Raw genomic sequence first — 27958 nt, 5'->3', positions numbered from 1 at the left:
CTGGAGCACGTCCAGAGAAGGGCCACAAAAATGACCCATGGAATGGACCACCTATGAGGAGAGGCTAAGAGAAACAAAATAGTAGAAAGGATTATTCATCCGTTTTGAATCGTATGCGATCTGATCACAATTAAGCACATAATGATGCTATGTTAGCCTGACAGAGATGCAGGATGGAATCTCTGAAGCTCTGAAGCCTCAGTGGTGACTGAACTGATCTACAATGGGAAGCACAACACTCCTAATTCAAACTAACAGTAGGCACACCCAATGAGAAAGGACTGGTTGCTTCCAGAGTGCCAGTCTTGAAATGGCACACAACACTTAGCAGTCTCACCAAATTCTGCCTGTCCTTGGTGAAGACTCATCTCACTGGCATTTTTTATATATATTTAAGCTAATCTTGAAGTGAACATTCTCCAGCTCGGAGTGGCAAACTTCTAAGTCATGCTTATTGTGGCGTTCAACATCCTAACTTATCTACTGGAATGATGAAAGTGACCTATGAGCAAATGCCTGAGCACAGGGATAAGCGGAATCATAGAATCATAGAATCACAATGACCTGTAAGATCAGCCAGTCCAATCGTCTCCTCATTACCACTGCTACCACTAGGTAATAAACCAGGTCTTACAGCTCCTCATCCAGATGCCTCTTGAACACTGCCAGGGACAGTGACTGCACCACCTCCCTGGGCAGCCATTCCAGTGCCTGACCACCCTCTGAGAGAAAAAGTTTTCCTCATGTCTGACCTAAACCTCCTCTGGTACAACTTGCAGCCATTTCCTCAGGTTCTGTTTGTTGTCTGGGAGAAGAGGCCAAACCCCCCTTCACCACAACCTCCCTTCAGTAAGTGGTAGAGTGCAATGAGGTCTCTCCTGAGCCTCCTCTTCTCCAGACTAAACAATCCAAGCTCCCTCAGCCGCTCCTCATAAGACTTGTGCTCCAGACCCTTCACCAGTTTCGTTGCCCTTCTCTGGACATGCTCCAGGACCTCAACATCTTTCCTGTAGTGAGGGGCCCAAAACTGAACACAGTACTCGAGGTGCGGCCTCACCAGTGCTGAGTGGAGGGGGATGATCACCTCTCTGCTCCTGCTGGCCACACTATTTCTAATGCAGGCCAGGATGCCGTTGGCCCTCTTGGCCACCTGGGCACAGTGCTGGCTCATGTTCAGCTGAGCATCAGCCAACACCCCCAGGTCCCCTTCCTCTTCACACTCATCCAGCCACTCATCCCCATGCCTATGACACTACATGGGATTGTTGCTGCTTGGCAGTCACCTCCGCCAGCTCCCTCAGCTCCCTCAGGTGTAACCCATCCAGTCCCATGGATTTGTGACAGTCCAGATGGAGGAGGAGCCCTCTGACTGTCTCCACCTGAATCGCTGGGGGTATATTCTGAATAGCATCCCAGACTTCCAGATCAGGGTGTAAAATGCCCAGAGGATAACTGATCTGGCTACTAAAGGCAGATGTAAAGATGGCATTGAGGACTTCAGCCTTCTCCTTGTTCTCAGTGGCCACATTCCCTGCTGCATCAAGTATAGGATGAAAATTATCTTCTTTTGCCGTTGATATATTTATAAAAGGATTTTTTATTGTCTTTTATGGCAGTGGCCAATCTGAGTTCAAGTTGGGCTTTTGCCTTCCTAACTTCCTCCCTGCATACCTTAGCTACTTCTTGTAATCTCCCCAAGCAGCCTGTCCCTTCTTCCAGAGGACATAGATTCTCTTTTACTTCCTGAGTCTCAGCAGTAGTTCCTGGCTCATCCACACCGGTCGTCTTCCACTGTGGCTCGCCTTACAGCACTCAGGGACAGCCTGTTCTTGTGCCTGTAAGATTTCCATCTTGAGGAGCGTCCAAGCTTCCTGGACCCCTTTACCCTTGAGAAGTGACTCCCAAGGGACCCGTGCTACGAGCGCGCTGAACAGATCAAAGTCTGCCCTCTGGAAGTTCAAGAAAGTCGTTTTGCTGCTCACTCTTCTGACATCCCCAAGAATGGAGAATTCTACAATTCCATGGTCGCTCGGCCCAAGATGGCCCCCAACCTTCACTTCTCTCACCAGTCCTTCTCTGTTAGTGACGACCAGGTCTAGCAGGGCACCACCCCTGGTAGGCTCTCCTACCAGTTGCATAAGGAAGCTATCTTCCACGCAGTCTAGAAACCTCCTGGACCGCTTCCTCTGTGCTGTATTATATTTCCAACATATATCAGGGAAGTTGAAGTCTCCCATGAGAACAAGTGCTGCGTGACTTCTGCGAGCTGCTCATAGAATGCTTCGTCCAACTCTTCATCCTGATTAGGCGGTCTATAACAGACCCTCACCAAGATGTCGCCCCTACAGGCCTTCCCCCTGATCCTTACCCGTAGACACTCAACTCTCATTCCCAACCCCAAGCTTTTCAACATCAAAACAGTCTTTAATATAAAGGGTCACACCACCGCCCTTCTTTCCTTGTCTATCCCTTCTGAAGAGCTTGTAGCCATCTATCACAGCACTCCAGTCATGGGAGTGGTCCCACCATGTTTCAGTAATAGCAACAAGGTCATAATTAGCCTGACTCTCAATCACTTCCAACTCTTCCTGCTTGTTGCTCCTGCTGCACGCATTGGTATAGATGCACTTCAGTTGAGTCATCTGCCTCACCCCCATCTTAAGCATTGTTCCCCTAGGCTCATCTCTTGTGAGGCCTGTTTTGTCTCCTTCCCCCTCTGTAGCTAGTTTAAAGCTCTTTCAATAAGCCCCGCTAGCTCCTGTGCTAGGATTTGTTGCCCCCTTTGAGATAGGTGGGTTGCACGGACAGACGATAGACCAGGGGCTGACTAAACTGTCCCATGATCAAAGAACCCAAAGTTTCTGGCTTGACACCAGCCTGTGAGCCAATTATTCATTGCTTGTGCTTTCCGATCCCGTTCAGTGTTCCTTACTGGCCCTGAAGGTATAGAGCTGGAGATCACTTGAGCTGCCGCTCCTTGAACAAAACACCCTAAACACCTGGAATGATTGGAGATGGAATTTTAGAATCGTTGAATCCTCTTGGTTGTCAATAGGGACAGCAATGTAACAAGTGCAAGTCTGATAGCGATAGCATCCCTAGAATCGCAGCACGGTCAGGTTGGAAGGGAGCTCACAGCCCCCCAGCCCAGCCCTGCCATAAGTTGGTTGCGCACCCCTCAGCTCAGGCCACCTAGGGCCCATGCACGGCCTGCAGCACCTGCAGGGATGGGCACACACACTTCTGAGAAGCTTTATTAACCAACGATAAATAGTGTCTAAATATAGCGTTTGCTGCACTCCGGTTCATCTCGGCTATAAACATCGGCAGTTTGACACTAGGAGATCTCCTGTAAAGCCCCGGGAGCCAGTCCACGAGAAACCAGTTTTCACAGGAAAGCAGCTGCCAGGTCTACCGCACGATTCTGCCGGCTGTGCAGCCCCAGGCCGCCGTGTTCGAGCAGCCGGCCAGCAGGCCATCCTTCCGCTTTCAGCGACGCGGGCCGAAGAAAGCGAATCGCCCGCGCCGCCTTACGTCACAACGGCGCGCCGGAAGTGGCGTCACCGCCCCGCCCCGCGGAGACACCGCGTCGTGCAGGATGTGCGCGCGCGCGCAGGGCGGTGCCGCCGTTGCTAGGCGGAAGTGCGGCCGTGCTGAAGGCTACGTGAGGCTGCCGGGCAGTGCTGGTGGCGCTTCCGGTCCGCGCCGGCGTTGTGGTCGCGCCCGCCGGGCGGAGCGGGGCGATGGTGTCCAGGGCTGCCGACCGGCTGCTGATCGTCGTCTCCGTTCTGGAAGGTAAGCGGGGGCGGATTCTAAACACGAGCCGTAGCCTTGAAGTCACACGGCCAGTGGGGAGTCGTGGACAGAGCGTGTTCCGGGGGAATGTTGTGGGTGGACCGCGGCGGCTTCTTTATGCTTCGCTGCACGGACAGGCGATCTGTAGGAAGCGGAGCCAGCTCTGGTGCTGGCTTTCGTACAGAAAAGGCGCAGCGAGGTTTCGTTCTTTATGGCTTAGACGCCGTGGACGTCCATCCTTACACGTATCTCTACTTGCCGTAGCTGATGTTTAAACCCCTTATTGCTGCTTTTCCCCGTGACCGTTTGTTGCTGCCCGGTTGAGTTGAGCCGTCACCCCTGTAAAGGTGACCGTGTCTCTGCCTTTTCCAGCTGTGGGAAACAAAACCTCCTGCTGACTTCTCCTGGCCTCTCTCTCCTGGCCTCTGACTTCTGCTGGGCCCAAGACATTCGAGAAATGATGAGCAGAGGAACGTTTTCTCGCTGGGCTCTTCCCATTTATGTTTTGTTTTTGTTGTTGCAGTCTGCTGTTTTACAAGCCCAGTTACCAAATCCGCCTTTATGCTGTGTGCTGGTTAATCGCAGGTCATCTGAGATTTGTGCTGGATAGGCTTGCTGAGGTGTATGAATAGTCTGTGCAAGTTGTCGGTGCTGTTGGGGCGTGTGTCTGAATGCTTTCCGTTTGTCAAGCACTGTGTTATTTCTCTGGCTGCTTATGTTGCTTGCTGATAACTGAAATGCATGGAGCCTCTCTCTGTTTTGTGATGCCTGTAAACTTTAAGCATTCATTTTGTCAAAAAAACTATGAATTAAAATGTAGAAGGATGCTGAATCCAAGACAAATCCTATGCAGCTCTCTACATTCTCTTAGTAGTGAATTCTATAAAGCACAGCACATGCTTGGATAAACTTTTTAGTAATTCATGAGATCATGCTTGCTCTTTTAATGCAGGAGAGTAGTAAAATTTGCAGTGAAGGAAGAATGCTTTATCTTTGCTGTTTGCCACCTATTGCCTTGACTTTTCCCTTTCTTAGATTTCTCAATGTTAAATCATACCAAGTACTTGGTTTCTATCATAGTTCTTAGCTGTTACCTGGTATCTTGCTGTTTCTGGGTGCTTCTCAAATGCTTTGTTCTTCGCTGTGTCCTTTATTACTTCTAAGTAGTGAGAAGACATTTCAAAGTAAGAAAACTACAATTGCAGAGAAAGTTTGAGGAAGATGGATGAATACATCTCCGTGTAATTGGTTTGCAATAAGGATCAGAGCTCCCTTGTTCCATTGGTGGTGTCTGATGATTGCACTGTGTTTCAGGACGCTGTTTTCCAAAACGACCCAAACACATGCTTATAGTTGAAGCGAAATTTGATGGAGAACAGCTGGCTACTGATCCCGTGGAGCATACTGATCAGCCGGAATTTGCCACTGAATTGGCCTGGGAACTCGATCGAAAAGCACTTCATCAGCACAGGTAACAGCAGAAAGTTTAGCCTGAGATAAAACTTAATTTTCTTGTGCTTACAGCTGCTGAAACACAGTGTTTAATCTAAACTACTTATAAATAGGAGCTTTCTTTTATCTGTGAAATGATCTACTGTTTTGTTTTCACAACAGAGAAAAGTATTATGTGGAGATATAGGTGACTAGAAGTTTCTAAAGTTTCTGTAGGAACTACTTAAAAAAAAAAAAAAAATTGGAAAAGTACTGGATTCTTGCTTTCTTACATAAACCCTGACAAAGAATTAACTTAAAGCCTGAGAATCCTGCTAGAAGAACTGATACATTGGTTTTGGTTTCCAGAACAGTCATCATTTTTAATTGAAAATATGGATATACTGTTAGAATCTGTCAGAGAAATGAGAAGGCTGCTTGAACTTGGAGGAGGGAAAGATGTCTAAATGCACCTCATGCTGGACACCACACCTATGCCTCTAAGAACATGCAGGTGCTTGTAACAATCTTTTGCTCCCAAGTGAAGATGCAGTTCAGTTGCATTACTTGTTTCATGAACATGGAAAAGACTGAATTTAATATCTTTTGAGGGTCTTTCAGAGTCCAGTAAGCTTCTCTTACCAGATTTATCTATTTATTCGTTATCTGTCGCTTAATCCCAAATTTTTAGAATTGGGTGTAAGCTGAATTGCTAACTTATTAGAACTAGCTATGTTAGAATCTCAATAAATTGTTGTTGATATGTTTGAAACATGTGAATCGTTTGTTATGACCTAATTGCACAGGTTAATTTTTACGTTTTGGATTTCAACTGAGATGTTCTTACAGGCTGCAGCGCACACCTATCAAACTCCAGTGTTTTGCTTTGGATCCTCTGTCTTCAGCTAAAGAGAACATAGGCTATGTTGTGCTTGATTTAAGGGCTGTGCAGGAAAAGAAACAGGTATGTTTCTAAGTGTAAAGTCTTACATTTTGATGTTTATAAAACAATGCTCTGGCAGTAGAATTTGAATTAAGGCAGAATTTGAATCTTTGAGTTGTTCAGGAGGAGAATGCTTCATCACATACTTGCCTTTTTTTTTTTTTTTTTGAAGAGAACAAATGAAAATAGTTTTGTGTCAGTGTTACTGGAATGAAAAATATTTACACAGCCTGCTCTGGAACATGAAAAAGCCAAGTATGCAGATTAAAAAAGAATTCTTACACTTTAGAATTGGAGGGTTGAAATATTTCTAATCACCCTGTTTAATCGCTGCTATGACTTACCAGCTGGAGAAAAGAAGAAAACAAGGTCCTTTACTGAGCAACTAAATGTAGTTAAGTCAAACCTTTAGAGAGTGAAGCTGTTTGTGATGTGTTCTTTTTATTTATTTATTTTTTTTTCATTCAGAGGATGTCTGAGGGGTTCTGAAGTTCTGGCCCATTAACAAAGCAGGAGAAATCATGATTGTTTACATAGAATTTTGATGAGTGAATTTTATGTTGTGCTTGATCAGGATGTAGCTGTGGCATGGGTCACGACATGATGTTGCTTTAGCGTTTTGACACCCCACTTAAAATTTATAATCCATGTAATACAGTCTGCACTCTTTTAGTTGAAAATTTAAACATTCTCTCTTCTAATTAGATGACTCATTTTATATTTTGCTCCCCCACAGTTTACTTTGTAAATCAATGGAAGAGAGTATGTTCAGCTCTTCTTCCAGGAATGATGATATAGAGTTATTGAGTGTAGCAGTGCAGAATAGACCATGTTTTTGCAAATGAACGCTAGGGTGATTTTCTGTGAATAATAAAATAGAATTGCTAGAGCAAATCTGTTGTCTATTACCGTATTTTATGATTTTGCTACTTTGAAAATGTTTTTTCCTTTTCTGATTTTGTAGACACCAAGATGGTATTCTTTGCTAAGTAACAAGTATGCTAAATTTAAATCCGAAATAAAAGTAGGCATTATGTTGGAAACTGATTCCAAAGCACCAGTTGGTGATTTAAAAGCAAAGGAGGCAGCCCCTAGAGAAGGGAGGGGTAAGTAATACAATACCGTTGGCTTTGAATTACAGATGCTCCTGTTTTGGGTGTGTATTGCTTGATGCAAACGTGGTGTTTGAGCTCAAACGTGGTGTTTGAGCTCAAAGAGAGCTACAGTAGTTGAACATTAATTAACTGTAAATCATTTGTATAATGTGTAACCGTAAAGCACATGAATAGGAAACGCACTGTGTTGTAATAGCAGAGGTGCTTTACTTTGAGTTACTTAGGTGGACAGAGATACAGGCTAACTGATCTTCAAAATCAGCATCAGAGACTCATGCTTACTCCTACTGGCATTTCAGTCAGGTTAGATTTCAGTCCTGTTGCTAAAGAAAGAAAACAAAGGGAGTTTTTTTACAGTGTGTAATTCTAAATCTAAACTGACAAGTTGCCAAGTAGCGCAGTAATTCATTGGTTGAGTAGTCAGCTTTTTTTTCCCCACTTTTTCCTTTAACACGTTATTTGTTTTCTTTTTTTGTCTAAGCTAAGCCACTCAGTACTTCAACAAATTTTTGCAGTAACATCTGCAAGTTAACTGTTGGCAGTAATTCTGGAACCGGATTCTCTTCTACATTCCTTTCAGAGATAATTTGTGAAATATATCAACATCTGTTAGAACTTAAATTATATTGAATAGTACAAGGTGTCTTCATGTGTCCTATGCTTTTCACTCATTTTTGTATGTGTGTCTTTTGGAGAAAGTTCAGGTTTTGCCGTTCTTTTCATTTTAAATCTCTGTAGAAACTTGATCGATGTGTTTTTGTTTTAAAAACAAACTAAAAACAGATATCTCTTTGCATCCAAAACCAGACCTACTTCCATTTGTCAAAATGGAGTCTCCATTAGACTGGAGGATTTTTGTTTACATACCTTGTAGTACATTCTGTTCTTACTCTAAGGGTAACTTCTTCATAATTCCAAGCTAATCATTTGCTTGCCGTGGTCTGTGACTGTGGTTTGATAAAGTTTCAGTGGCAGCATTGCACAAGATTTCTGGCCCTCATTTTGCCTTCTCAGCTGTGTTACGGGCTATCGCATTACAGGAGTTCCAGGTATATTGAGTTTACTTCCAATCCTAGCTATTCTGTGATTCTAAGGGACCCCAAGGATAATCAAGCTCCAACTCCCCTGCCACGAGTCCTTTTAAGTTCATAGCAAAGCACAGGCAATTTTACATAATCTGAAGTTTGTCATAGAGGCAGTGAAGCATTGTAAATGACTTCCTGATTTTTCACCTCTTCCTATGTGACCTGGAGCTCTGTCATCCTTCACGGTGCTGGCTCACTGTATAGAAAATGATAGAAAATTCTTCTTTAGTGTTCCAAGCATTGGGTACGACAGCCCTGCATTGCCCAGTACTACTTTTGTTAGACAGGGAATGGTTTCTTTTTTTAATTCATACACATTTTTTAATTTCACCTCACTGTCAGGAGTGATCTAAGTTTTACCAGTGTTTGAAACAGAGCCTTTTGGTTCACAACCTAAAGTGCTGTGGGATTATTACTATTTGCTGTTGTCTGAGGCGCTTTGAAATCTATTAAATGTATTAAATCTATTAAGTTACTAGAATGTGTAACTGTGTAACTGGTAAATGATTTAAAGGGTTCATTCTTGAGTAGGCAATGTGTTTCTTTACTCCATCATTTTCCTTATTTTTAAAGGAAGCAGAGGTGCATATGCCTCTGACAATTCTTCCATCCGTGTCTAGCTCTGATGGTGAGTCTCAAAATTTTGTTGGGTTGGAAGTGGACTCATTGATGGAGATGTATCAAAGTTACTGTGATTAGATGTTTGGGGCATGAAGTGGATTTTAGAAACTGTCCTCTTGCATCCAGGATTGAGCTGGCTGTTTCTTTAAGTACACTGTCTTCTTGGTCTCATCTGTATAACGTCACATCTGTGATTCTGAAGCCTGAACAGGAGTTCAGATTTCATTTTCGTCTTTGATCTTCAAAGCATTCAGGCTGCCAAGACCTTGCAATTTTAGGTGGAAAGCACTGATCCTTTTACTGGCAGTAAAAGCTGGTTTGCATACAGCATGCTTCATAGTATTGTAGAATATCATAAGTTAAAGGGGACACACAAGGATATTTTGTTGGTTTTGTAATTGCCTTGTGATACGAACTTGTAGGTGAGTAATCACTTAAAGAGGGCTGTAGTTCAGTGGGTACGTTGGTGTTGCTGGAGGCTGGCAAATTGGAAGCAGTGACCGAAGAGCGTCTGACACACCGCTTGTGAAACCTAAAAGCACTACTTTCCTGTGTATTTTCCACAAAATTAGAAAACCCACAATGCAAGTCTTTGGTGTTTTATGTTAGTTTTATAGCACTGAAGACTTCAGGTGAAGCTTTTTCACATGAGCCGTTCCAAAGGTCTGCACAGTGAAACATCATACTTCATCAACAGGTGGACAGTCTGACCTGTCCAGTTACTGCCTTTCATCTCTTTCAACAAGTCAGAGAAGGAGCATAACATACTCCAACATAGTGAAATAAAGTTCACATCACTTTAGGAATGCTCTAGCATTCTTTCTAGTGGTGTGCAAAATGATGTATGTGATCCCTGATAGAAAATAATTTAAAAAAACAAGCCCACAATGCCTTTGTAGTGAAAGGTGTTTGTGCCTAGGGATCTGCTTTATGCTGAAACACTTTGAGACCAGTCATCAAGTTCTTTATTATCTATGTGGAAAAACTGTGATTATAAAGAAGATTTCTGCTGCAATTTGATAACACTGTAACTTATTTCTTAATTGTCTCTTTTCCCTTAGCGTCTGCCCTTCTTTCTAGACTTGATCCTAAAAGTATTGTACCAGTCCTGAATGAAGAAGAGGGCTATCATCAGATTGGACCAGCAGAGCATTGCAGAGACTATTTTGTTTTGTCTGTGACCATTGCATTTGCCACACAATTGGAACAGGTTTGTTTCACGTCCCATTTAGTTTTGAAGAAGTACTGTGCTACACTTGTATTTTTGCCATCCTGTAGCTCCTTTCTATTTAGATTTTTTTGGTACCTTCTCTCTTGTAACAAATAGCCTTGTCCCTATAGTGAATTAATATAAATTAAATTGAAATTGTAAAACTCTGTGTAGTATTAACATGTTAAAAGATCAGAATTCTTTTGGGCACTTAAACTGTAGTGATACATTCTTCTTTTTCATTTCTCTTTCAGTTAGTTCCTAGTACTATGAAGCTTCCTGAGCATCAGCCTGAGTTTTTTTTCTACTACTCATTACTGGGAAATGATGTAACAAATGAACCTTTCACTGATTTGATTAATCCAAACTTTGAACCAGAAAGAGCTTCTGTTCGAATACGTAGTTCAGCCGATGTCCTTCAGGTTTATCTTTGTGCACAGTCAAAGCTGCAGGTAACCTGTTTCTTCTCAAATGTGAATGAAAACAAATGAAATACTGAAAATAAAGGAAATAGAATCTGGCTTGCTTTGAAAGTAGATTTCTTTCCCCAAAGCTTCCTTATGTTACAGTGTTTTGGCTAAGTATAACTTATTTTTTATGCCAATGTGAGAAACACCAACAAGTTTCCTTGCTCATAAATAGTGCAATCTCTTTAATATGGTGACCTTTAGCATAATTTGGTGGTCGCATGTCATGGCGAAAGACACTGCTGCAAAATGACAGTGTTGCTAATGTGGCATCCCCGAGGGCTCTCAGCTCTGGAGCCTCCTGAAAGCAGACCATCTGCAATCCGTGCTCCTGTAACCCTCGAATAAGTTCTAAAATGACTTGCCTTCAGCACTGTGTGTGAATAATAAGAGTGGTCTGGGATTTCCCCCTGCTTCTCAGCTGTTTAAAAAATGCTGCAGCCATATTCAGGCTGTTACGGGATATTGCTTGTCTTTAAGTGTGCCTTTAAGTGTTGGGGGTATTTATAGTGATCTGCACTTGGCTCACACTTAAGTCACTCTTAAGTGACTACAAGTAAGTCAGTGTTTCTGAGGGTGGTGTAGGTTTTCTAAACATAGCTGTTAAGTACTACAGTGTTAGTTATAAAGGGTCCATATCCAGACTTATACTCTAAAGACAACTATCTATTTCTTGATGTAGAGCTGTTTCTCTGACATAGCTTCTTAAAATTTGGGATCCAGTAGCAGAGCTTTTTTTTTTTTTTATCCTTAATTTTAATATACTTTTTTTTTTCCCCCTGAAAAAGAAGTGTAATGCCAAAATGTGCAAATTTGGGTGTATATTCATATGTGTATATTAGTGTCTCATATGTATTAAATGTTGAATTTATATATAATACAGCACTCTGGTTTGCTTAAAAAAACTAACAAGCAGAAGTGATTTATTGGGAAAAGTGAAATTGATTTATGAGTTTCAGAAGACAGATTTTATTGAGGAACGTAAATCACATTTTTTTAGATCCTTCTACTGAAATAGGCAAATATTAGACTCTGGAATGTAGAAAGAGTTGAGTCAGAGTTTGAAAAAGGAATTAAGACTCTTAGCAAGACTTAAGAGTATGATTACTTAATTCTGTTAAGCTATTTAAGCTTGATTAAATTATTCAAGTGGAGTTTAAATATGAACTTTCAAATAAATTGCTTTATTTCTTCCTGAGTCATGCATTTTATATGTTTATACCTTAAGGGCATGAATCTGCACTGTGCTTACAAGGCACACACTAATAAATCTGTGATCCAGAAGGGGTGATGTGATGATTGTCCTCAAAAAACAGCATGCACTGATGAGCTGCTGTGATAACACTAGGCACAGCCAGCCAGCTCAGCACTGAAATCTCACAGCAGTTCTTACACTGCTCAGAATACTGGTTCTCAGCATATAGGGACAAGACTAGGGATGAAGGTTTTTATTAGCAATACATATGAAAATACATATGGCATTTACTTCCTGGTACTTCTGTATGTGTACAGATTCATCTTTGCTGTGGTGACCAGTCCCTTGGAAGCACCGGAATACCACTGTCTGGACTACTGAAGAAAGGAAGTGTGGAGATTGATCAACATCCTATGGCAATAGAAGGAGCATTTGTCCTTGTTCCACCAAATAGGGCTAAGCAGAACCTGCCACAGTTACCTCTGGATATGGCTCCTACTGTTGGGGTATCTGTAATTCTGCAAAAGGAGTGCTTAAATGATCAGGTATAACTTACTAATAGTTAGAGTGTTGTTTCACAGTTTCATGTTTAAGAAAGAATATTTCTAAGACATATTTGACAGTTAAATATGTAACAAAAAATCAGAAAAAGATGAATACTTTTGTTGCTTCATTTTTTCTATGTCAGAAAGATAATCTCAGGCTTACTACAGACAGAATTTTTCCCATTCAATCCATGATCAGTAATATCATATCACTTCATTCAGCCTTTGGTGCCTTCAAACATTCCAATTGAACTCAAACAGCCAAAGAAAGTTCTTTCACCTACTGATAGAGAAGCAGAGGGCCTGAAGCAGAGATCCCAGGATGTCCCGTCTCAAGTTGACCACTCTCCTCCAAGAGAAGGTGAAGCAACAGAAAGTGAAGCAGAAAGTCTGAAGTTTGAAGAAGGCACAGAGCTAAAGGGAGCTGGTATGTGATGTATGTGGGTTTTTTGTTTGTTTGTTTTTGTTTTTCCTAATTGCCAAGCACAATCTTGGGTTATGTACTACCTATCTGTGGTCATAAATCTTTGGCAAGTAAGAATTGTTTACATAGGATAGATGATAGTGTAAGTGCTCCTCAGATTGAGGATTTGTTGTTGTCTGGATTGTGAGTGATAAGGATAGTCTTCATCTTGAAAAAGAATACCAGAAGCATTTGAAATTTCTTGAATCTGAGAATGGTGAGGTTCGGTACAAACTCATGAAGAGAATTATTTCTTTGGTTGTAATGGTCTAAAAGTTCAAATGTTTTAAACAGAATTTTTAAAATTAGATTTTTAAAAGAGGAGATACTGATCCTAAAGAAACCGTGTTCTGTAGAAGAAAATCTTGTTCTCAGTATTTGTCTGCTATTTCTGAAAAATTTCTTCTAACCGTAACAGATCTTAGCAAGGCGAAGGTTAAATCCTTTTATGTTAAATGCATCAAAACTTTTACGAGCTATAAAACTGTTTCGAATCAGTGGTTAAGAATATGTAGTTAACACTTTCATAATGCTTTGGCAAGATGAAAAACATGTCATTTCAAAATTATCTTTCAGGGATAGTGGATGACTCCTGCAAAGATGTTAACAAACAATACACTGAAGAGCTCCCGGTTTTCAAATCACAGGGCAATGCAAAATCACTGCTGTTTTCAGGTCTGGAAAATTCCAGTAATGCAAAATAACTTACAAAAATTAATACATTGAATGGAATTTAAATGTAGTAGCAACTCAAATTATTTTTAACTGTAGACTGTAAGAATTTTTATGTTCTCTGTGAGAGCCTTAAAGTTCTTCCCATCCATTTAATTGCACTAAGCAATTTAGTGCCATAATCTGTTACCTAAGTAAATTAGAAGACTTAATTTCATTACCACATTATGCTAACTAGCTGATGTTGAAGTGCTGAAGTTTTCCTTTTTATTATTAATGTAAACATCACTCTATAAACCAGCAGAAGGAGAAGGAAATTTGATGCTAGCAATGATGTATTTTTTTTTTTTAAATTACAATAACAGAAACATCTTGGAAGGTTATGAAGAAAGAAGATCAGAACAACTAGTGCTTACAAAAGGCATATGAGCTTCTCTCTGACAGATCTTGCCTTTTTTGTCTGCTCTAGTCTTAAAAGTTTTGGAGGCTGACTTTTGGAGAGCCTATTTGTAAAAAATTGTTGTTTGACCTGTTACGTTTTTGAAAGAGGTAGTGGAGAGGCTAAGGTCCCAGTTCATGGACTTGATAAGCCTGGAATGCTTCTGTGATCGACTTTTATAATTGAATATTATAATTTATACTGCAAGGAATTAAAATCGTTTAGGAAGTAACGCAGTTGCCCTTATATAAGAAATGAGCTATATATTTTGTTGTTTGGGGCAGAACAAATTATTAAAAATGTGCATGTTCTCTTGTGATTTCAGCAGGTGATGCTCCTGTAGTTGCACCTCAGCCCAGTTCTGTGAGTGCATCTGGTTGTTCTGGGACTGCATCAGCACAGAAAATTCTCATTCCAGCAGCCTCTCACCATTTTTGCTTTTCAATAGACTTACGAAGTGTGCGTGGTCTAGAAGTTGGTTTTCCTATAAACTGCATTTTAAGGTAAGATTTGTTTTGTTTTTTTCTTGCACTTGGTAGTAGAGCAATTAATACTTCTGAATAATTGCTGTCAATATTCTGCCTGATGAATTTTACTTTCATTTGGCTGAATGCTTTGGAATATTCAACTAGTCCGTCACTAAACCTCTGAGAGCGTTAAAGACAGTATGTAACACTTAACCTGCACTGGAATTCTTATTAAATAGCTCACCTGAATATCAGTAATTCTCCTTTCTCTCCATCTGACTATTTTTCCAGGTGATAGAAGGAATAACTTCTGTGGCATTTAATGTCTCTGTCAGGAACAGGTTGTGTTTTAGTAAGATAATTGGTTGTGTGCAATGTTGAATCTAAAATACACACGCTTTTTTCTTACAGTGAAGAACTTATGTAGTAAATGCTTTATCATTCTGAGCAGTAGTATTACTGGTTTGATAGTGGTTTTCATACAGGGAGCAAATTTTAGTAGGAAGATGCATCTATTCTTCTTACATTTGTTCCTCAAGTTGAAAGAAAAGACAAGCTTTTGGATAATTGAATGTTTTGCTTCAAGCAGAAATACAAAGCCTCCATGCTAGTTTGGAACATTTGTGTAAAGATCAGTTTGTTACTGTACTGAACATGAAGGAAAAGTGTGGGAGCACTTCTGGAGCATAATCTTCAGGGAGCAAAAGTTGGCATGGAGGAGAAATTGAGGATAAGAGAAATAAGAACTAAAAGATGAAGCACCACTTACAAGCCCCATCTCAGTATTCAGTTTGTTTTTCTTTAACTTAGTCTTTTTATTTTTTATTCTCCCAGTGGTTTTTTTATCAACTTGTTTTCTTTTAGGGTTTTATTAAAATTATGGTTCAAAAGTTCACAGATATTGGAATATGAAACATTAATGTTAATTTATAGCTTTTTAACATTAAATAAATTGGCATTTTCAGTTCAAGCAAACCAGAGTTCAGTAAATTCTTGGCTTCTTGGTTATCACACCCTGAATTTGCTTACGCAGTACTTTCAGTACACACTCAGTCATACCTGTAGAATATGTCTTTCCTTTTAGTAAATTGAACCGTGGGCATTATAAACATAAAGCATCCAATGTGAGTTAAATTTTCAGGTGGTTCTGACACTGAGTGTATTTGTACTTCATCAATTACCGTGGCTGAACAACACAGAATTACATATACTATAAACAATTACATGTACTAGAATACCTAATTCTTCTTCAGTTATTTTATAAAGTGTGCAGAGAAATAGAATTTTACTATAACAAAAGATTAATTCATGTTTCTGAACATCCATATGGATTTTGAAAGCTTTTTGTCAAAATAACAGCAAATACAAAGGAAGCTGCATTAGCACTGAAGTAAGTGAGAACTCCTAAATATTTCTTAGGTAAGTTCTACTACTGCATGTATTTCTGCTGTTTTCACTAACGCTAGTTTTTCTTTCTGAAAAGCTTAAAAAAATTAATCACATCTATTAAACTGATTGCTGTTGCTGCTGTTTTTATTAGGTACTCCTACCCCTTTTTTGGCAGTGCAGCGCCTATTATGACAAGCCCTCCTACAGAAGTCAGAAAGAACATGGAAGTTTTTCTTCCCCAGTCCTACTGTGTATTTCACTTTGCAACTACGCCTCATCAGCTTCAGGACACGTTTTTCAGGTGATAATTTTCATTCTTTTTGTCATAATTATATTGAATGTGTTTCATATTTTTCATTGCAGATAACATCAGTTTCTAATACTTCACTGAAGATCTTCAGTTTGAGAACTTAGTAAAGAATCAAAATGCTTGTAGCAATGTATATTTAATACATTGCTCTTTCAGTTTCTTTTATTACTTTATTTAAAGACAGAGACTCAAATTCTTGTTTTTGTCTCTTAAGTATTTCTGTAGGCTGGAATCGTTGCATGCTGCTGCATTAAGTTTTTAAATTAAAGGTTAATAACATTTCTCATGAAGCATTTATTTCTCATTTGATATATATATATTCTTTTGTTTTAATATACAATGACCTCTGATATCTTTGAAAATACTGAAACCCGGGAAACTGAGTACAGCTCCATTGTGGGTTATAGCATGGTTTTTCCAGAAGTAGGTTTATCCCTTTTGACAGGGGATTGAGATGTGGAATAAAAGAGTAGTCAAAATAGTGGCATTTTGAAAGAGAAGGCACAGAAGAGCTATTCTGTGAGTGACAGTGGCTGAGGTATTTGTAGGTAATTATGAATGAAGATGATCTAGGTCTAATATTATCAAAGTTAAAATTAGTCATTTTCATTGCAGTATAGCTCTTCATTGTAATTGGAGTACTGAGGAGTAAGTGATGGAAAATATACCAGTTCCATGAATATCATTCCTCTGAGTGAAAGGCAGTAAGCCTCTCTCGTTTGACTCTTGTGACCAGTCGTGATTTGGGAAGTTACATGAAGTCTTTCTCCTCTTGCGTGTTGATCACTGACACAAAGACCATTTTCTTGTTTCAGACTACCTCTGCTGGTTGAATTGTGGCACAAGGATAAAACAGCCAAAGACTTGCTTCTAGGGACTGCAAGACTTCAGCTTTCAAATGTTTTGACTTCAGAGAAAACACGGTTCTTGGGTGCTAATGGTGAGCAGTGCTGGCGTCAGACTTACAATGAAGCAGTCAACGTCACAGCAGCACAAGGGTAATAACTAAAAATTGCTTTATTTGTAGCAGACTTTGAAGAATTATTTGTTTAATATTTCTCTCAACAATGGCCAGCCTTTCCTGTTTGCCTTTTTGCTCTATAGCTTTAACACCTTTCTTTAAATGGAAGAAATTGAGACTTCCTTGTAAAGGCTGTGTTTTGTAGCCTGTAGTAGAAAACATGCTTAAGAAGTAATAATTTTTTTAATCTTTCAACAAATACTTGCAGTACTCTTACGATTTTTTTTTTTTTTTATGATAAAAGCAGGAAATAAGAAATGCTGACGGATTGAATCTTCAAAATCAGACATTTAACTAGGAGTGCTACAGGTCTTCTATAGCTGCTTTGCCCAACCCTTGGAAATTCCTGCATAATATCTGTGCATGGGTACTTAAACTGTTGATACATCAACTTGTTCATTTTCATACTAGGAACTCTAGGGAATAATAAGTAAAAAAATTAAATAGAGAAAAAAAAAAATTAAGACAGAGTCATGACTATTAACAGATCTTGCAGGGATCTCAAAGAGGGTTGCTAATGTTTGAAAAAAAATACTGCTTGAAATTAAGTGTAAAATGATTTTGGTAGACTGCAAATATTATGAAAAAAACTCACAACCTTTTTTGTTTGTTTTTAACCTAAGCTTTCCATTTTGAGACCAGATAAATTGTGATTGTTTTCCTCACTTGAAAATTCAGTCTATGGTTTCACAGAACAGAAACTCATGACTTTATTATTTACTCTCACCCTTGTATGAAGTACAGCTCCCAACAGCTTGTGTGTGTGAGACTGTACTTTAAATTGGATGTCTGAAACAATCTTTATAGAAAATAATTCTAGTGAAGGATCCTGAGTGAATTGGTGAATGGGCTTCTTGCAGAGCAGAAGGGTGGGAGGAGGCATCCAAGAGATAAAAAGTTTAATTGCCACAGGCATACTGTGCGACAGTGCACTGCTACTCAAGTCATTTTCTTTGGTTTATATCATTTAATAGTGGTCTTGGATAAACTTCACTAACAGATATAAATAATTAAAAATCAAGAAAATGTTACTGAGGAACCTTCATGAGTAAGTTATGTAAGAGTTGTGAAAACCTTGTTTGTCCACAGCATGCTTCCAGAACAACTGACTTCAGTGGAAGTTAGGAGAACAATCCACAGAGGGATGTTACTCTGATAATAGCAGTGTTTTCTGCTTGAGTACTTCAGAAGGAGCAGTGGCTTTAGTTAATGTTTCTGAAGATGTTTTTTTCCTTGAGGGATTTACATTCTTTTTCATATATATGGAGAAAGTTAATTTGCGGTGACTTCTCTCTTAAACCCTTGTCAGAATTGTGAACTGTTCTGGTAGTCGGTGTCTAGATCCTCATTATCACCCTGTGATAATGAAACCTGACTATGCCTTTTAAAAATAAGTAAAAATTCTACTTAGTTAGTGTTAAGTCTCTACTTGTACAGATTCTAAGTTTTATATGCAGGAAAATTCTGAGGACTGATATGGAGACCAGTATCTTCTGTCCTCTCAGACTTGCAGAAAATTGATCTCTGCTTCCATTTAAGTTTCTGTTGTGTGGCCTGATTCTTTGGAGAGTTGATCTCAGTGGACACTAAGGTTGATGCTTTCTCAAATATTAGAAGTTTAAGATAAAACCTTTTTTGCACAGTACCTAACCACTAGATGGCGTTCCCAAAATGGCCTCAACTGTGCATTTTGCTGTTCTGTTACTTTGCTGGCTTTTCTCCTGTTGGTGTAATGTTCATTTTAGACTCATATGTTAAACCACCATAATTATATTTCTGAGGTCCATTATCTTAAATGTTTTTTAGTCAGCTACTGATAGAAAGTTGTAAGAACTCAATTCAGTAATTTATATTAATTTATGAAATTTATGTTTTTCTCTTAAAGGGAATAGTGTAAACAGTTGCACTTTTTTTTCTTTTTAACAACTAGTTTTGTCATTTTATAGCTAGGAGAGAGGATTTCTGTGAAAACTTAAATGATTAATTCCTATGTTTTTTTTTCTTGTGAATCAGTGTCCAGGCTGTAAGTGATTGTTCCACTGCCTTCACATCCTTATTTAGTTTATAACTGATATGGTAATGTTTTTTCTGACCACTTATAGGTCTGTGTTGAAATGTACTTTCACATTAGACTAGTGATAACATTCAGTTAAATGATTTATCTGTGGATTCTTTCTCTCAGCGTCTTTCTATGCAGAAAACTACTTTTGTTTACTGTATTTCATCTGAGTTTAGAGGTAAGACAGCCAGGGACAAACTGTTCTGTTTGGACAGAAGCTGTAACTTACTTCAGATTAGTTTCCTAAAATATTTGTTTTCTGGACACTCTCACTGTATTTGAAGAGACATTTATTTACCATAAAAAGGTCCATCTCTAAGTGCATGTAAAGATATCAGTTCTCTGTGCTGAAGCTTCTAGAAGCATGCTTTTTAGGAGTCCAAGGATACCTTAGCACAAATGATAAGTTGGGTGGCTTATTATATTTATGGTTAATTAGGAAGTTATTGTTCATTTTGTGGAAGGTTAACAGAACTTTGTTGTGTATCTTAATGTGTTCAGTTTAGTAGCAAAATGCTTTCAACACGTATACTTTTTAAACATTTAAGACTGCATTTCTGGATCATGCTCTTACTGCAGGATGTGCTGATTATGATTAGATGCTGGTGAGCTAAGTTCCCAGTCACAAGCTTGGCTACTTAGGTTTAAAAAAAAAAAAAAAAAAAAAAAGTTTAGATGAGTCCTTAGATTAACAAAGTAAGTGGGAGAGCATGGTTGGAACGTCACAGATAAGACTGTTCTGGAAGTCTGAGAAATCACAGAAAACCAAATAGGTCTTTAGCTTTGCAGTTTGCAGGTTGTCTTGCAGTTCACTTCCTTAAGTCTGTATTAATTAAAATAATATTCTAATGTAATTTTCAGGTCAGACACCAGAATCGCAGAGCTTTTATATGCCGTCACTTTGGAAGACTACGGACTTGTGAAAATCCATGAAGTTCTGGTGTCAGACTCTTCTCAAGTAAATTTTGCATTGATCATGGCCTTTTTCCCTGAACAGTTCATTCCAAAGTGTTGGTTGTTTTTTTAATTGAATATCCATTGTTATGTCAGTGTGTAGGTGCTGGTCAGCAGCGGCATGCCACTCATGCTCAGCTTCATTGTGCTTCAGAAAAACAGCCAGAACCACGGGAAACTCTTGAATACAAAGCGGCACTGGAATTAGAATTATGGAAGGAAATGCAAGAAGACATTTTTGAAAATCAGGTTTTTAGTCTTCTGCTTTCTAAACAACATAACCACATTGAGCAACTGGCAGCATCGGTGGAGGGAACATTAACTGTGTTTTTTTTTTTAAACTTTCCCATTGTTTCTAGAGCTACATCTTGCTCATATGCTTTAAAACTTTGGAGATACACAAAAATATCGTTTTGTACTCATAAAGGCAGAATATTAATTATTGATTATTATGAAGTGATAAAGTAGTTGCTGTGTAATGAAATATTAAAGTATTGATCTCCCTTCATGGCTTCTGCAGTGCAGGAGGTATTCAAGGTGCAAACTATTACTGTTAAATATTAACTCTACAATTACTTATTCTCAGTTAAGTCCTACTGCTGTCTTTGTATGCTTCAAACCATTCTGCTCATCCTATAAATGTTTCCTCTAACAGTGAAAATAGGTATCGTTGCAGTCCTGTGCAAGTTGATAGAGTGAGAATCTACTTTGTTTTGGGTTATTTTTTCAAAAGTAGGCTGGCTTCACAATTCATTTGTAAGGGTAAGGGATATCTTTCGCTATCGAAGCCATACCGTAAGTTACAGTAAACCAGTGTGTTAAAGGCTTAATTCTGCTAGTTGTCTCTCTAGATTGTGCTATCAACAATTTTGACTTGAGTTCCTACTTTGTGACTTCTTGTATTTTGTGACTTTTTTTTTTTCCGTTTCTTGCTTTTAAAAGCTTAAAAAGAAGGAAATGGCCCGTATGCAAGCACTTGCAGAAGAATGGAAGAAAAGAGATGAAGAGAGAGAAGCACTAGTGAAGAAAAAGGTGTGGAAACTAGTTCATATACTTGCTGAAATGTCTCATTATAATTTTTATAGTAATATGATAAAATACTTTGCAACAAATGAGAGAGACCATAGTAAATTCTCACAGCTTCATACTGAGTATGTATTTAGCCACAACAAAATAATTTGATTTGCATCAAAATCTGGCTAATCATATGTTTGTTTAATGTTGATGGGAAGCCACTAGGTCGTCTACCTTAAGATTACCTAGAGAGAATTCTTCCTACACATCCCTTCAGCTAGCTAGCTTTCTCTTGAGGAGGAGTTTTAATCTCACTTGGCTCTTGTGAACATAAGAGTAAAAAAAAATGACAACAGTACAGTTGGAATATATTAAGCTGTGTTTCTCTCAGATTCTTTCTAATAAAATAAAGGTTCACTATCTTCATTATTAAAAGATTATTATCATCAGTAAAAGCTGGAAGTTTGTTTTCTGTGTAAATTTCTAGATCAAATATTATTGATACTTTATCAAGTTTTAAATTTTGAAATCTTCAGCTGTCTAAAACTTGATGGTTATTACAAGAGAAAAGGTTTGTTGTTGTGTGTGTGAATATATATATATATATATATATATGAATATATGTATATTTTTAACACAGGTAGCAGAATATACTGCTCTGGAAGAACAGCTTCAGAAAACCCTGAGAGATCTAGATCAACGGGAACGACAGCTTTTGACTGCTGAATCAGAGGTAAAAAGTCTTTTGTCACTTTATCCAGTTTTAATTGCATGAGTTGCTTTCACAAGTTTCTCTTGGGTTGCTGTTGTTGTTTTTTTTTTAAGTTTTCTTATGGACAAAGTTGTGGTCTGTGTACAATAACTAAAATAGCAACATTCATACTGATGCATAGATGAGCACTAATAATTTAAAGCAAAATTTTTATAAGGGTGCATGTTTACTGAAATAGAAGTTGTTACATTTAAGAGTTTGCTGAACAAGTGTAGAACTGTAAATAGTGTCTTCTTAACAGAGTTAGTTGAGATGTTTATATAACATTACAATATCACAGTTTGGTTTATATCCTGTTATGCTAGGCATTGTACACGTGTACAAGCATGCTTCATTTCAAGCAGTAATTGCTAGATGAACAGAGAGCCAGGTGACAAGGAATGCTGGGAAGAACTGTGATTGTCCATGTTTTGTCATCCAGGAATTTGATATAATTCCTGTCTTGTATTTTCAGTAGTGACAGAACCAAAGAAAATATGGTAGAAATGGCAGCTATGACTGTTTCTGGATCTCACTAAATAATCCTATATCTAGGGAGCAAGATGAGTCCTCAGCTGGTAATGTGGAAAGGGGGCATGGGGTGAACTTTTTTTTGTTTCTTCAGAACAGTCTCACAACACAGGTAGCTGTGGTTGAATTAGCAGTCCAGCAGTCTCTTTTCTCCTGTAGCTCATGTCACTCTTTTTATAAGGCACAAGTGGAAATAAACTTGGCAAGGGATATGAAAAATAAGAAGAAAGGCAAAGAACAATGTACCCGCTCTGATAAATGAGAAGACATGGAGAACGTGTGATCCTCAGTGAGTTCTATGCCTCAGTTATCATGGCTAGTTAGGCTTCCCACACCTCTTGAACCTCTAGGCAGGGGGGGGGAGGGAGGAGAAATCTATCCTGATGTAAAGGCAGAGGAAGTCCAAGAGAGTCTCAAGAGGCTGTATGTGTACAGGTCAATGGGGCGAGACAACATGAGTCCTGTCTTCTGAAGGACTAGCTGATGTCATTGCTGAGCTGCTCTCCATCGTATTTGAAAAATCATGGCTGTTGAATGAAGTTCCTGGTGACTGGAAGATGGGAAACATCACTCTCATTTTTAATAAAGGGAGAAAGGAGGACTGCAGGAACTACAGACTGGTGGTTTTCTCATCTATGTCTGGGAGGACTATGGAGCAGATCCTTCTGGCAGCTATGTTAAGGTACATGGGAAATGAGGATGTGATCTGAGACAGCCTGCATGGTTTTACCAAGGGCAGACAGTGCCTGACCAGTCAAGTGGCCTTCTGTGTAAGGGAGGCTCAGGGGAGAAATGATCACTTTCTACAGTGACCGGAAAAGAGGTTGTAGTGAAGCAGGCATTGGCTTTTTCTACCAGGTAACAGTGATAGGATGAGAGATGATAGCCTCAGATTGTGCCAGGGGAGATTCAGATTGGAAAAGTTTCTTCTCAGAAAGGGTAGTGAGGTATTGAAACAGGCTGCTCAAGGAAGTACTGTACTTACCATCCCTGAGGATTTTCAAGGAAAGAGTAGATGTTGCACTGAGCGATATGATTTAATGGTATTGTGTTGATGATGTGTTGATCTTAGTGGTCTTTCCAGCTTTAATGATTTTATGACTCTATGGTTCCGCACTACATCTTTAAATTGGAGAAATACGGATTTGAAGGATGGACTATTCAGAAGGCAGGGGGTTGGTGGGATGGTCACAGCCAGAGGGTTGTGGTCAGTGGCTCTATGTCCAAGTGGAGGCTATTGACAAATGGTGTCTCCCAGGGGTCTGTTTTGGAACCAGTGCTTTTCAACATCTTTATCAAGGACATAGATGGTGGGATTGAATGTACCCTCAGCAAGTTTGCTCATGACACCAAGCTGATTGGTGCAGTCTGTACAACAGAAGGAAGGGATAGCATCCAGAGAGATGGAGGCAGGCTTGAAAAATGGGCCTGTGTAAAATAATGAGGTTCAAAAAAGCCAAGTGCAAGATGTTGCACTTAGGTTGGGACAATCCCAGGTATGTCTGCATTCACTGATAGCGACAGGACAAGAGAGAATGGCTTTAAATTGAAAGAGACAGATTAGGCTACAAATTAAGTGGCAAATATTTATTTAGAGGGTGCTGAGGCACTGGCACAGGCTGCCCAGAGAAATTGTGAGTGCTCTGTCCCTGGAGGCATTCAGTGCTAGGTTGGCTGGGTTGTGGGCAGATCTGGTGAGTGGCAGCTCTGCCTGGGGCATGGGAGTTGGAACTCAATGACTTCTAAGGTCCCCTCCAACCTAAGCCATTCTGTGACTGTTATCCATGCATTGCTTGTGAACGAAGGTCAAATCCCCATAGAGGGACTGGCTGTTGGAGCCTGTGTCCTCTTCTGTCCTCAGGACCTCTTTATACTACCCAGAATGCAGTTTGTACTGTAAACTGTCTGACTTTACCTTCTGTGTACAAAGTCTGGTGATTGTTTTATTCAGACTGAAATACATTCAATCAAAATAATTACTATTTTTCTCATACACCTTTGTCTTAAAAGTTGCTTTAAATTTAATGAGGTTCTAATTGGAGAGTTTGGGGTGATAAAAATCTGTGGATTCTAAAGGAGGCTAGACAAAATTACGTAGAGTTTAGTTAGCAATTATAGTTTGAGAAATGAGCAATTTGGAGAGATTTGTATTCAGCTAGCAGTCATGCAGGCCAGTAACATCTTTTTAGGGAATTCAATCATGTCAAAGATTGTTCTCTTGTTAAGCTCAGCCGGAACTTCTTTCAGTGCTCTCATTTTGAAGAGTGGCATCTTAGTGAACTAAAGACATTGTCTTGGCTGTAGCTGAAACTTTGCTATTCATGTATTGAAGGAAAATTTTGAATTTTTAAATTGCTAGTGGAAAATTAAATTGCAGGTTAATTTAGGAAACAAATAGACACACAGATAGCACTGCTTTGGTTTGTTGGTTTTGTTTTGTTTTTTTTTTTGTAAGCCAACTATAGTAATTGGAAGATGATTAGTTATGCTGAAGGAAATAAGAGGATATGCAAGTTCTGCTCTGAAAGTAATGGTTCCTGTTTTATGATGTTGGCCTATGACATCAGAGGCAGCGATGGTATGGCAGTAGAGGCTGACCCTATCAGTATTCCCTTCCATGTTGTTGCCATGGGACAGGTGTCAGCAGAAGGGCAGTCCGACAGAAAGGAGTCTGACATGGAAGTGCAGATGAAGCAAAACTGTGGAATTCATGTGGGGGAAAAAATGGCAGCCACTGACACTCATGTGCGCTTGCTGAACATTTATGGATACTAAGCAGTGGCTGTGAGCACAGTGAGAAAGTGGGTGCTGTGTTTCATCAGTGTGAGTCACTTCCCCTGGTGCAGACTTGTACAGGTGCAGTATGCAGGCTCTTGTTCATAGCTGCTCAAAACACATAGCTAATGGTGGTGTGTTGAAAAACAGTGTTTTTTAGCTCAGAGTTTGCTTTATCAAATAGTGTTATTGTGGTCCTTGTATCTGTTAAAGTTTTTGTGGAAATGAATAGGAAGTATTACTTTTGGAATAATCTACAAATTGTATGTACCAGTAACAATACAATTTCTGTTTAAAAATTGAAAATAATTTTTTGTCATGAATAAATAGTAACATTTTTAAGAGACTAATAAAAGAAAAATCCTGCACCTATGGATTAATGCAGCTGTCTCATTTTTAAGATTCAAAGAGTAAAGAAGGAGTTGCAAGCAGAGCATGAACAAAATAAGCATGAGGTACAGGATTCTGCGCGGCGAACCAGAGAAGAATGTGCCCACCAGGTTGAACTAGAAAGATCAAAAATCAAGCAGCTGGGAGAAGACAAGCTTCGTATACAACAGCAGGTATGCCCATTTATATGTTCTGCTTACATCATTTACTTCAAGATAATAGCAATAAAACCTTAAAATTAAATATGTTAAGTGGAGGAATGATATTTAGACAAGCATATTCTGGCAGTTTGTTAATGCATACTTTATTTCCATTTATTCAGTGAATTACGTGAAGAGATCCATCTCTGTCAGTCCTGCTTAATGTTAGGGCCACTTTGCAATGCAGTCATTATAATTTTACTTTTTTTAATGCTGAAGATCAAATTATGATTACAAGCATATGTTGTGTGTGGCTGTGATCTGAACTTCAGTGTACAGTTCAGTAACTTCTAATGAATTTTTAGCAATGAGCATCTATCAAAATGTCTAGGTAGCTTGACTTTGCAATTCATTTTATGCTTTCACTGCAAAATATTATTTTTATTATGGTGGGGAGGCAGTAATCCTCATGTTGTGGTCTTCTGTTTCGAAAATAGTGCTTCAAACCAGAAGAATCTACATGGCATTCTGTTGTCCTGTATGCTGTCTTTTGCACTGACAAAACTAACCCACCTACATTTTGCTGACTGTTAAAGAATTCCATACAACTATAAAAGCACTACGGTTTTGGAGCATATTTAGAAACTCATGTAGATTAAATCTTAATAAGAGTTGAACTTCCTTCACTACTTTTCAAAATAGACACAATACATCAGACCAAAGGTTAGATTTTGAGTCAAAGAAAACAACTGGGACAAGCATAGAAAACAGCAGGATTACCATCAGGACTTACATATATCCTGAGTGAGAGGCTGCATTTTTTAGTTACCTGCCATCAGTGGAAGTATTGCTCTTGAACTCACCTGACTGCTTATAGAAGAAAAAAAGTTTTAGCAGTGCACCATCCTGTATAGTTCACTCTGTACTTTGTGTATTTTAAAATATATTTTGTTCATTTTAAGCTTGTAGCTTAATTTATGTGAGTAATCCTTTTGTGCCATGCTACATGCCATTCCTGTAATTTCATTGGCGTGTCTCATACTCTTTTCCGGACATGAACCCTACTGTGTTTTGTATTCCATTGTATGAAGGCTATACCTTCTGCTGATCATCCTGGCTGCCTCTTTCTGTGTGGCTCCCACTATTTTGAGTCACTCTCGTGCTTTAGGATGAGGAAATATTACTTGCCTACATAATATAAAGATACACTTTTAAAAAATTTTCCTAAAGGAAAAATACAGGGTTGGTTATGGATTGGTTGGCTTACTTGGTCTTTATGAGTTAATGGGCTGGGCTTTTTGCTTGTTTTTGTAATTTTGGAGCCTCACTGTGGGATAAGTCTGCTGTGTGAACAAGCACAAAGTCCCTATTACTACCAGTTGTCATGGGTCTCTTTTTTCATATGATTTTCAGTATGCTTTTTCTGGTACTTGCTTTCAATAAGGACTGTTGTGGATTAAATTGGAAATACTCTAAAGCATATAGTTTGATTAATCTTTTGCCTTTTAAGGAGATGTGTAAATACATGCTTCTCACATATAAAGAACTGTAGTCTAACTTGCTTGGAGGTGAGCTCTAGAATGATTCCTGAAACTTAAAGAATCACTTTTATTTCCTGAAAATGAAGGTTTTGCTTTATTTGTGCAGTTCTCTAATAGCCTGAGGTCTCATGAGAGAATATTAAAAACAAGAAAAACACTCTTAGACAAAGATTAAACCTTATTGCTGAAGTTCTATATACATTGATTATTGTCTTTATTATATCTTTATAACAATATTTTAAAATCTATTAAAAAGTATTGATAAGAAACAATATCATTGGCAAAGTTAGTTGTTGTGGTATAAGTGGAAAAATAACTGCAGTGAACTGCTTACGTGTATCTTTGCTTTCTCACAAATTCTATTAAAAATAATAAATTATATAATAAACATCAATGAAAAAAATTGTTTTGTAAGAAAAACTGGGGCAATTCAATTGGGAGTTCCAAAGAATTGCAACATTGATATATTAATAAAATAGTAAATGTTAGGTTTGTAACAAAAAGGAATCTTTGAAGCATTTTCTAGCTGAGAAACATTCATTCTTCTGTAACGTTATTTTATCAACAGAACATTTTTATTAGTTGTTTTATTAATAACATCAATACAGCAGAAAAAAGTGGCTGTTAAGCTTTTG

General features: G+C 38.8%; 1 protein-coding gene across 2 annotated transcripts in view; it reads left to right on the top strand.

The window, feature by feature from the left end:
- Positions 1–3709: 3709 nt before the first annotated feature.
- Positions 3710–27958, top strand: part of CEP120 (centrosomal protein 120) — a 38190-nt gene continuing 13941 nt past the window's right edge. The window contains exons 1-17 of one of the 2 annotated variants that reach the window (XM_042873924.1): positions 3710–3795; positions 5110–5266; positions 6076–6190; positions 7134–7275; positions 10052–10200; positions 10455–10652; positions 12180–12407; positions 12630–12834; positions 13447–13545; positions 14310–14484; positions 15989–16138; positions 16963–17145; positions 20089–20185; positions 20278–20430; positions 21124–21213; positions 21836–21928; positions 25654–25815. In XM_042873924.1, the coding sequence (XP_042729858.1) occupies positions 3744–3795; positions 5110–5266; positions 6076–6190; positions 7134–7275; positions 10052–10200; positions 10455–10652; positions 12180–12407; positions 12630–12834; positions 13447–13545; positions 14310–14484; positions 15989–16138; positions 16963–17145; positions 20089–20185; positions 20278–20430; positions 21124–21213; positions 21836–21928; positions 25654–25815 (2448 nt within the window). In that variant the 5' untranslated portion in view covers positions 3710–3743. Of the gene's footprint in view, positions 3796–5109; positions 5267–6075; positions 6191–7133; positions 7276–10051; positions 10201–10454; positions 10653–12179; positions 12408–12629; positions 12835–13446; positions 13546–14306; positions 14485–15988; positions 16139–16962; positions 17146–20088; positions 20186–20277; positions 20431–21123; positions 21214–21835; positions 21929–25653; positions 25816–27958 lie in introns of both variants that reach the window. The other variant, XM_042873917.1, reaches the window with a different exon arrangement.

Source organism: Lagopus leucura, unplaced genomic scaffold, assembly GCF_019238085.1.
Source record: "Lagopus leucura isolate 7727_CA_CO unplaced genomic scaffold, USGS_WTPT01 Super-Scaffold_54, whole genome shotgun sequence".
Classification (NCBI taxonomy): Eukaryota; Metazoa; Chordata; class Aves; order Galliformes; family Phasianidae; genus Lagopus; species Lagopus leucura.
The sequence above is the reverse complement of the archived record's forward strand: the minus strand, read 5'-3'. Positions and strand labels throughout refer to the sequence as shown.